Below are 11,245 nucleotides of genomic sequence, written 5' to 3'. Positions count from 1 at the left end.
CAGGGATCATGCTTTACCCAAATTTTAATAGTGTGTTTTGAGAGTAATTTCTAGAGGAAATTTTACTACACCAATTTCCATGAAATTTAAACAAAATTTCCCAACCCCTCCCTTTGAAATGGAAATCATCTCCATTCCCAAGCAGTACACTAAAATCCCTCTCTCTCCCTAATAATAATAACGCCTTTGTTCCCAGAATCATAATCTAACTACATAAAGTGTATAGTTATAAATTTTAATTAAATTCGTATACTCTATTAAAATTGACGAATTAGTTTAATTAAATAATATTAAATCCTTTGCATTATAAAAACCAACGATTTAATAACTATTATATAAAATTTGATGTTTCAGGTTCGTGTATTAACTTCTCGTTATGTTTTCCAAATTAAAAAACGAAGTATTGGAAATAAAAATTGATCTTGATAAATAAATTGTTAATAACAAAGCTAAAATCTGATATGATAATTCTCCCAATCCATATTATTACATTGGCAATATTAGAATTAAAACCAACCGATTATTCGTTTTAAGTTGGAATTTTATAAGATAAAGGCTTAATTGTTGGTCTTTATATTTTTGTGCTTGTGAAACATGATAGGCGGTGATAGATGGGAGTGATAACCAGGGAAAGTAGTGCAAGCAGAAAGAATGCACCCATTGATGATGATAACTCCTCTGTTGGGTTGGGTCAATAAAAGCACCAGTGACGAAGAAGAAATGAGTTGATGAGCATGAAAGAGATGTTCAAAATGAAGCACACCAGATTCGTATACAACAGTGATGATAAGATTGAAGAGTGCGAGGGGATTATGCACCACCTACTAGACTGAATATAAGTTAACGTTAGTTCCCTGTTTAAACAATAAAAAAAATGCATAATCCGGGAGGTTATTTTTCTTGCTTCAATGGAGCCAAAATAAAACCTCAGAACAATTTCTAGTTCTAGATTTCTAAAACAGAAAAAGTATGTACAATATCTACAAGCATATTGAGAGGCAGACAAATACTTGATCAATTCAAAACCATGGATGCCATGTTGGATCCATCATGCACAAATTTCTCGGCAGCAAGGCAGCATCCACTAACTCGGTTACACCCCTCTGCAATGACTGCGGTGGGTCCATTACGTTCTCCTCCTGAATGAACCACGAAACAATTGGAGCTTTAAGCCAGACAAATGGAAAAACACGCAAGGAAAATAGAAAATTTTTCATTCAAGAGTAAGAACTTTTACCTCTTCAGAGAAGCACTGTGGAGCTATTCCACTGATACGGTTGATGACATTCTCCACATTGGTAGTAATCTTGTGTTTGAAGTCTGCTGGGTTCAAACTACCCCCTCCCGAAGAGGCTGAAAGAGGCATCCCGAGCGGTCTCCTCCAAGACCATGAAAACAGCTCATCACGGAAAAACATGGCTAGCTGATACCACAAATGCTGAGTTTGCTGCAAATTCAGGGCATTGGAGAAAATGTGAATGAACATGGCTGTCATTAAGGTGATTTGTTAGTTTTGACACATGCTCAGGAAACTTACTTTGGGTGAGACTACAGCCTGTGCTGCAGCGCACATCGCGGATAAAATAAGGCCTTCCACACCAAAATGAGAGAAGAATGCTTGCATATTCCTTGTCAAACGGAAAGGCACCGGCTCACTGAATTCAATCACTCCATTCACATCATATGCAGGATGAAAATCTGTCTGGAATATCTTCCCCGTGTTTTTTGCAAATAATATCTTATTTGGAGACCTTCCACCGATTTGTAGCATGTAAGACATGAAACTTGACAGAGCTAACTGGATAGCAAATTGCTTCTTAAAAGCCCAGATTTGATTGCCACTCGACAGGGTCTTGTACATGTACTGGGAAAAGATACCATCTGTTACAAGATTTTTGTTATATCATTATACGCTTGGAGGCGGAGATCTACAACAGCTTCAGGTGAAATTTGTCCTGATATAGCTTGGTTTAACTGCTCCTTGAAATAGGTAATGGGAAGATCCGCCTCCCGGTCATGCCTAGCACAGTGGTTCTCATAAACCTCTAAAAATGTGTTGTACATCAAATCATCTTCAACCATGCGTACCTGTTAAAAATAATAGTTATTCTTACACCTGAAAGAAATAAAAAGGGAATGCCATGATGGGCAAACGGCTGAGCAGGTTATTCAAAGCTACATAAAAATGCCTATGATATGTACTGAAAATTTTCCTCACTACAACAGAACTATAAAAGAAAACCAACAAACTAGAGAAATTATCAGGCAAGACAGTCCACCTGTGACCAAACAGGAATTATAATGGGCGTGTGAATGCAGATATGGCGACGCCTAGATTCCTTGTGCTTATCAAACATTTGGTTCATTACACGGAAGAGCTGTAATATCCGCTCATCACTTCTAGCATTAGGAGTCAAAGATGTCTGGACTATAAAATGCCGTTGAGAACCATCAGAGCCAATTAGAGTCAAGCGGCGAAAACTGCTTCCGTGCCTTCGAACAATTGGTATATCAGCTCCAACCCGGTCCAACTTAACTGTGTGGTCAGGTGCAATTTCCTAGTGGTTCAGAAAAATTGCCTAATTAGAACAAGGACAAACTGATTGAAAACTTGCAAGTCAACTCTGTTGCTTACGCCGCATTATTTTGAAACATAATAAAACTTTGACGATATAGATTGCATTAGCCACAAAACTATAAGGCGATCTCCAGTCAATTTGTGGGGTTATATAAAAGAAAGATAACAGTATCTAATATTTAAGTGCTGTTCTTTTACCTGATCACTGAAATACTGCCCTGGAATCTCCACGTCAACCATATGGAAGTCACGTAAAACCTTGCTTTCCTCCTCCAGCTTCAGGGCAGCTGGAAACCTGTCCTCAACATTGCTCTGTAGTATATTTTTCCAGTGTTTTAGTCGTTCAGTCAGTTCAGAGAGAGTGGCTGGAAAAGTAGATGTACTTTCTGGATCTAGATCGCGCTCAAAATCCTGCTTGTACTCCCTAACAAAATCTACATGCTTGTTAATAGCATCTGCAGAGAAGCAAGCCCTACAAACACCGGAGAGCTCCTTCTTAAGAGACTGAGGAACTTCTGCTGTAGTAGCAGTTGGGTACTTGTAACAGCGATGCAGTAATGCGTTAACCACTGCCAGAAGTCTCTCCTCAGGCAGTGTAACAAACCTTGAACCAATTTCCGTTAAGAGAACCTGCAAAAAGGTAAAGCTTTGATTTACAAAATTCAATTGACATCTACTGAATGGTGCAGAAAATAGATAAAAATCATGGTTGCCACCTCATGGTCTGTCTATATAATATTAATAGACAATCTTTTTTAAGAGTGCATGTAAAATAGTCATGAAACCAAATACTCCTTTCCTTCAATTAAATCTCACCTCTAGTTCACCAGCCAAATTAGCATGCTTGCTTCTTAAGGCCTCCATTATATCCTTAGCAGCATCAAAAGCACTTGCAGCAGAAGCAACCAAACCCAACATACCATTACGCCTCATTGCAGCCTGGCCACCATCACTAATGCTTGAAGAACTTTGTTGCAGAGGTTGGTCATTTCCCGTCTGCCCACTACCCTCTGTTACATTGGATCGCTCTGGTTCTTGCCCGTGAGAGTTACTGCCTTCATGAGATCCAATTCCAGTACCAGAATGAGTTACTTGATGAACCTGATTGTCTGGTGCTAAATTGCCTCCAGAATGACTCTGTACTCTAGCACTTGCATCAGCCAAGCCAAGAGAACCAGAGCTGGTACTTGAGATGTTCTGTTGCATTCTCTGCTGAGCCATGGTCATTCTGCCAAGTTCTGATTTATTTGCAACATCACGACGTTCAAGCAAATATGTTCGGAGCCAGTAATATAGTGCCTGGATTTTTAGATGGAAAGAAGTCAATAAAAAATTGGAAGAATGACATGTGTAGACATACATATAATATGCTTATCATGTGAATTAGAACAATAAACATTTACCTGTGGATACACAGTAGCAATTTTAAGAAGCACAAGTTTGCAATGAGGTGCTTCTGTCCTTTGCAAGGAAAGCAATAGCTGAGGAATCCAAGAAAGCCAGACCCAGTGGGGAATTTGGTCCAAATACTTATCAAATGATCTCCCTACAGGTTCACTGGGAGTATCAAAACTGAGAAGATACAGCACACGAGCTAGATAGCTTCTTGAATTAGAAACACCAAATTTAATTCCTTGAAGAAAGCAGCTAACTGCATATTCTAACCAAATCTCGTCGTGGCCATCTTTATAAGCCTGTAGGCAAAACAAAAGATCAGTACTATCCAGAGTTAAACATTGGAATCTACATCATTAAAATGTAGATAAGTAATACCATGTCACAATAATTTCCCCAGCTTATCCATCCTTTAGGCAAATTTTTGAAAAGGGAGATGGCATTGGAGTATGCAAGATTAGCCCCTTCAGAGTCATTTAACTTTGACAAGAAGTCCCCTTTAATGCGAAAAATTTCTGCCTTGTGTTTCACAGGAAAATATTCAAGATTTGTGCTGTTGATCAAATTAAGGCCACTAGTAAGTTCTCCCTTCATTTCAAGGTATGCCTTTGCCTGTTCCGTAATCTTAACAAAGGCCTCCTGCACATATTCAAAAGAAAAATAAGAAACTTTCAACTAACGGTATCTCCATCTTCTTAAAAGGAAAAATAATTAATTAGGTTATCAAAAATCAAAACAGGCAAAAGAAAAAGAACAATACAATGCTCAGAAGTTGACAGATCGTTAGCAAGAATCAGATACTTTATGCTCATTCAGGATATAAATGCAATCAAAATCATAAAAGTAGGATAAAAAAGAAACAAATTTGAATGGTATTCAAAAACGTAAGGCCTCTAATACATTAGCAGTTAATACAAAGAAAAGTGGTCATGATATTTGGCACATGAATAAAGACCAAGAAAGAAGTAAAGTCAATTGATGCAGAAACAAGTCGATATGATTTCACGATATTTAGTACCTGGACTTCCATGGTTGAATGGCCATACATCTTTTCAAGTATCGATACGCATACATCATAAAGGCCTTGCTTACGAGCAATACGGGCAAGCTTATTAACATTCCATGCCTTATCACGGAAACCAAGATGATGAAGTTGTGGGTTTGTAGTGCTAAACTCTTTGAACGCATCAATAACAGCATTATACATTTCATTCCTCCATTGAAGCAAATCATACCAGATGGACATATTATCCCACTTATTTGGAGTTCTTAGTCTCCAAGTCTCAAGAATATCCTTGAGATCAGCATAAAGATTTCCGTGCACACCCGCCACGGAATTTCCAGAAAGTTTGCTCCCATTGGCGATGTCCACAAGAATTCGGGCAGATTCTTGAACTTCAACTAATTGCTGAAACTGCTGCAGAAGTGGAATCCTAGCATGCACTGACATTTCCGGCAATTGCCACCACTGTTCTAAAGCAAGATCAATACCCTTTCCAACTATATTTTCTGCATCACCTACACCATTTGTATTTTTATCATGGAGGGCAAAAAAGGCTTGAATGAGACGGAGTTTTGGCGTTTCTTCTACTTGAGCTTTAGGGATTACATGATCCTTCATATATGCCCAATCAGGTAACTTCCAAAGGTTATCAAGCAGAATTTCATAATTCTCAATACTCTTTCCAAATTCCACCAATGCATCCCACTGGCTAAGTTGACTGGCACAGGAAAGCCATTGCTCTTCCCAAAGACACATTTCTGCTTTAGGTACGGTGTTGTTATATGTGCCTTGAGTCGCCTTAACCATTGCTTGGTAAAATAGGCTTTGAGCACGCTGCCAATAACCGTGCTGAACTAGTGAAAGTCCAGCTTTGGTTTCTGCTGTGACTGACCTTTTCTTCCATAATCCACACCTCATGTCTTCCTCATTCAGCAATCGATAGAGCTCGGCCAGAGATTCTGAGCACTTTGTATCATTCATGAATAACATGACATGACTTTCCAGGAGAGCTAGTGCAATATGCCATGCGTTATATGTTTTTCCTATATATTTAATGAGTTCACTGGGCATTCTGGGTTGAGGGTGGCTCAGTTGAAGCCCTTCCAATAGAGCTTGCACAACGTTTGGTCTGCTGGCTTGCTGCCTTTTATGATAATCTCTTGATAGGAGAGTTATCATTGGTTTAGCTAGAGCAACTTGTTCTTCTTTGTGTAAGGTAACCCAGACAATAGGAAAAACCAACACCCACAGATGGTATGCAACATTAGAATCTGCGTGAGCAAGCTCCCTCAAGGGAATAACAAGATCAGCAACCTGGACAAAAGGAAAGGGATTAACTTAAATGGTATAACTTATTATCAAGAGTGCAGACATGTTCAGCTTTGACCAACTGCAGTATTTAATCAGTACCAAGGGAATCTGCAATCAGATTTAACACCAATTGAAGGAGTAAACAACAAAGATATGACATTTATTAATTGACAGTACTTTTAACAATCTTGAAAAGGATATGAGAAAGCAATGCAAATGGCTAAATTGCTGTATGCTGTCAATATCTCAAGGATCCCAAAACAATGAAGGAAAAAGATTAGAAAAAAAAGAAGAAAATAAGATGTAGAACCTGAAGCTTGCTCATTTCATTCAGAAATTGTGAATGTTTAAGCACAAGGCTATCAAGGGTTAAAGGAGCTTCCTCAGAACCCTCTGAAGCATCAGCAACCTGATGCTGCATTCCAGAACTATCTGAAACAGAACCAGGAGCAACAAGTGGCAGAACCCTTGCAGAATTAGGAGCAAGCGTAATAGGTTTATCCTCAACTAAGATCGCTAAAAGGAGATCAAGACCCTGCTTGAGCCAAAAGACATCGCTTAAAGCTTCCCAGTCCTGTATTTGGATAATATACTGTAACCTTGTGAACAAAGTCTTGCTAAGCGACTCATGATACAGGGAGAAGAATTTCCTTCGAGCTTCAGGATCTTTTGCCCGGAGACCAAGCATGAACTGCCTTTCCACCTTTTGAAATACCTCTTGACGCAGAGCAGGTGGATATCTGAAATTGAATCAAAATATACTATTAAATCATAAGAAAAGCACGATTTATGTACCTAACTGAAGAATATAAAAGTTAATTACTTGTTTGAATCAGCACAAACGCCATAAAGAAGATCCAGATATTTTCTGTTCCACTCTTCCAAGGCACTAGCCTGGAAATTTTGCTTATCAACCTGTGAAAGCTTCTGGAGGAATGAAGCAATTTCCTTAGGCGTTAGAAAAGCATTAGAGGCCGCTGTCGTGCCTTGCTTGTTGAAGTCATCTTCAATCCAACCCTTTATCATGTCAAGTATACACAGAAGCACAGTAGGATCAGTTCCCTTCTCCAAAAGCAAAGCATTCAAAATTTGAGTTATAGATCTCTTGCATTCTGGCACAAGCATGACCCTTTCACTAATAAGTTTCAAGACAGACTTCAGGTTGGAGATAACTGCTCCAACATCATCACCTTGACGAGATGAAGTGACGGAAGAATCAGGATCTGTTCGCTGACCCTAAATGTAAAAGATATCTCAGTCAATTAATCAAGGAAATGGGTTAAGAGTTTAAGTTCTTTGATTTTTCAAGCAAATAAGATGTCAAAAGAAAATTAAAATGTAGAGAATATGGTTGGTAGTAATTCAAGCAAATGAAACAGAGGGATAAATGTTTCTAAAGTTAGCATAATACAAGAAGCAAATTAGCATAAATAACTGCTGGGATGAGAAATCAAAATAAAATCTATGGAAAAAACATACATTACAAAATTATTAAAGGATAAGACCAATTAGAAAATAAAGTTATTTCATTCAACGTCAAATTTCAAATCAACATCAATCATGCTCGCTAATTCCATTAAAAGTTTGTTTATAAGGGGGGGGAAAACTGGAACCAGTAGATTTGAAACCAAAGGTAATCAAACTGCAAAACCACACATGCAAGCATACACTGTATTTCTAAACCTATGCATGCTGTGTCCATCTGTAATTAGAGAAAACTTAAGATTCTAGGAAATGACATACTTGTCTCAAGTGGGAGCCAGCCGTTGATCCCATATCACGGGCAAGCCGCTGAAGGATACGAACCAAGATGAATGGATCAATAAAGCTCTTTTGCAGCTTTATCAACGTCTCAATGACAAGGAGCACAAAGCTAATTGAATTAGCAGAGTTATCTTCACCAGATGCTTGAGGAGCTGTAACAGTAGCAATGTGCTTCTGAATTAGCTCATCCACCTTCTGATACAAAAGCTTTACATCTGGCGGTGTATTACCCGCATCCAAAGGAAAAGCAACAAAAACCTTTTTCAACAAGGAGCACAGTGACTTTCCAGCATCTAACATTTTATACTTGAAACAAGGTTCAAGAATCTGACAAAGATGTAACATTAATTATGTCAGAAAATGCCTGTCATTCAAAGTGATAAGCATATAGAGCAGGAATATACCTGGGAAATCTGATTGATATTGTTTCTAATGAACAACTGCGGCTGTTTCTCTAAAATTCTATTCATGACATCCAAGCCTTGAGAAAGAGCTGTGGAAGGGTCCTTCGACTGAGATGGCTGAACACTGCTCAGTAGCTTTTCTAAATAATTAAACTTGACATTGGCAGTAGGCCACACCTCCAAAGCTTGTGAAAGCAACTCTAAAGCTTGTTTGTACATAGCACTTCCTTCTTTTTCCTTGGGATCAATTACTAAAGCAACCTATTTCAGAGCAAATTTGGTAGATTTATTAAGAGAATGTTAAGTAAATCATGTGAAATAACTAAATAAATCACGAGTTTGATGGCCAAAAAAAACATACAAATGATGGATAAAGATATAGTAACAACAAACAAAAAGAGAACATTAATGACAATCTTGGCAACAAAACCAAAATTGATGCTATTTCCAAAATTCAGTTTGCACAAGAACCATATAGGCACATGCCAAAGCAAGTTTTTAAACATCACCAAGTGTTTATGGATATCATATTCTTTTTTCCACATTTCTGGCATATTTAGACATTTATGTGGTAGATATATATATTCTCGAAGAATATTTGAGAAACTAATTCTGAATCAGGAGATAGATTCAAACCTCAACAGCTAATCAAAATTATAATATAATCTGGTTAGAGATGCATTAAGTTAAGATGGTTATCCCATTACTTTCGGCCAAACAACTGATATTTATATTTTCAAGGAGCAGAAAGCAGAAGCTCATCAGATTAGACAGATATATGAATTTTAGGTGCCTTTCAAGAATCTTGGAAATCCAAACTTCCAGAGATGAGTCATAGATAAACTAGGCTGAATTTTAGAGGCCTTTTCAAGAGTCAGAGAGAGACTAAGCTGAACATAAAAGCACAATTAAAAGAAGCCTCACCCGTATAAGAAAATTGATAATCATCTCTTCCATGGCAGCATTTGGCTTAAATTCTTCATCTGGTTGTCCAGTAGGACCTGCAGCTTCTATGTTGGGAATCGATGAAGCAGCACCAGGTGACATGACACAGTAGGACTGAAGACCAGGTTCAACTTTAACTCTCTTGATTGGATCTTCAGGGAATGTAGAACTCTCAACTGGACGCTTAGGATCAGCATTAGTAGAAGCCGAGTTAAACCCATCAACAGTCTGACTGGGGACATCACTTTCAATTGCAACTTTCATTTCCTTTTGCCGCTTTTTTTCCCAACCAACCACCAATCCAGCAAGTTCAATAGCAAGACGCCGGTTTTCAGCCGTAGTGTTATATGGCAACCCAAGACGACTCAGAGAATTAACCATCTGAGGCACAAATTGAGCTCTGCAACTGTAAAATAGATCTGAATGACGGGCAATGAGCTGGAAAATGTGAATCAAATTAGGAATAGAATGGCCTTCCTCAACCAAGATCTTCTTGGTGTATCTTATCCAGATTGGCATGCGAGAATCTCCAAGAGGTAACCTTCTTGGTAGAGCTGGCATCAGAATATCAAGGGCCTGCTTGACCAGCATTTTATTCTCTGGTTGGCAAGTTCTAAGGAGTGCAACAAAAACCTACATTTTAAGTTCATGTCAGAATATGTTCATAAATACTAATTCAATAAAGATATAAGAAATGTCCAGTATTATAAACAATAGTGAAGTGCATGAGCTCAAACTCGCAAGTTTTCAATGGATGTCAAGTTCATACATGTTACAATTATTTGACAGCATTAACTGTTGGGTTATTAAGTAAACAAGCAAGAGATAGGACTCAAGCACCAAAAGTAGTAGCTTAGTACTTCATATTCTGATCCAGACACCGCATTACAAACAGAAACAACAGCCAATAATCACCATAAGATTTATGTTCTAGTTGATTCGCCATGATATATCAGAAACCCGCACCAAGAAAAACAATTAGCCAATTATGCTGCTCTTTTGCATCACAAGTCCTGATGGTACCTGAAGAATAATTTTTTCTGGGGCCTGATAGGCCTCCAAGAAGTGGCAAACATTCACAAACGCCCATTGCTTACTGGCACTATCTTCACGTTTGAGATGATTCCAGCCAAATTTTATTAGTTCTTTTCTGTGATGAACCAGATCACTCTGGAGATATTTAAGAAGCAATGTGGCAAGCTGCAGAAGTTCTATCCTCAAAGGCTCATCATATTCAGCAGAAACCTTGAATAGAGAAGTGAAATGTGTTAAAAATGAAGAAAAAATTAATCATATTGATTATGAAAAAGAATGTGCAAAGACAGGGCTGTTGATCAAATAAAACATAGATGCGAAGGACTACCTCTTCTGGAGGGTCCAGAAGCTTGTCAACTATTGTTTTAATAATACTAGGATCTACAACATCCCAACTTTGGCCATTCTGGAAAGCATGAGCAAGCGTTGGAAGAATGAGCATTTGCATCACTACAACCAAATGATCATGACCAAGTTGTTTTGATTGAAAAAGATTTAAAAAGTGCGACAGAAGTGCTCTTTTCATGTTGGGTGGGTAACCTTCGGAAACCTGAAATCAGGGACAGACACTACACCATCACATAACCAACAAACAAAACATAGTAAGATAGTCTCAAATTATAAAGCATATACAAAATATTAATTAGGTACCTCAATAATGTAGAACTCCTTCAAAAAGGTATAATCAATGCGACTATGAAACAAGAAGATTGAAAGGATATCAAAGAGAACATTAACTTCATTTTTGTCATGTCGTAAATAATTCAAGAAGCACTTGACAAGCCATTTGCTTTCTTTCACCTGCATTTA

At 38.0% G+C, this 11,245-nt stretch overlaps 1 protein-coding gene across 1 annotated transcript in view; it reads right to left on the bottom strand.

Annotated features, from left to right (window-relative positions):
- Positions 1-842: 842 nt before the first annotated feature.
- The window catches only part of LOC120122515 (transformation/transcription domain-associated protein-like), a 21,415-nt gene continuing 11,012 nt past the window's right edge, over positions 843-11,245 (bottom strand). The window contains 18 exon segments of the mRNA XM_039141652.1: positions 843-1,139; positions 1,238-1,447; positions 1,538-1,899; positions 1,902-2,088; positions 2,280-2,558; positions 2,777-3,208; positions 3,395-3,877; positions 3,982-4,272; positions 4,352-4,612; positions 4,992-6,290; positions 6,598-7,027; positions 7,111-7,523; positions 8,031-8,378; positions 8,456-8,716; positions 9,380-10,033; positions 10,424-10,645; positions 10,764-10,985; positions 11,087-11,236. Coding sequence (XP_038997583.1) covers positions 1,020-1,139; positions 1,238-1,447; positions 1,538-1,899; positions 1,902-2,088; positions 2,280-2,558; positions 2,777-3,208; positions 3,395-3,877; positions 3,982-4,272; positions 4,352-4,612; positions 4,992-6,290; positions 6,598-7,027; positions 7,111-7,523; positions 8,031-8,378; positions 8,456-8,716; positions 9,380-10,033; positions 10,424-10,645; positions 10,764-10,985; positions 11,087-11,236 — 6,624 coding nt within the window. The 3' untranslated portion in view covers positions 843-1,019.

The sequence above is a fragment of the Hibiscus syriacus genome, unplaced genomic scaffold (genome assembly GCF_006381635.1).
Source record: "Hibiscus syriacus cultivar Baekdansim isolate YM2019G1 unplaced genomic scaffold, ASM638163v2 tig00110387_pilon, whole genome shotgun sequence".
Classification (NCBI taxonomy): domain Eukaryota; kingdom Viridiplantae; phylum Streptophyta; class Magnoliopsida; order Malvales; family Malvaceae; genus Hibiscus; species Hibiscus syriacus.
The sequence above is the reverse complement of the archived record's forward strand: the minus strand, read 5'-3'. Positions and strand labels throughout refer to the sequence as shown.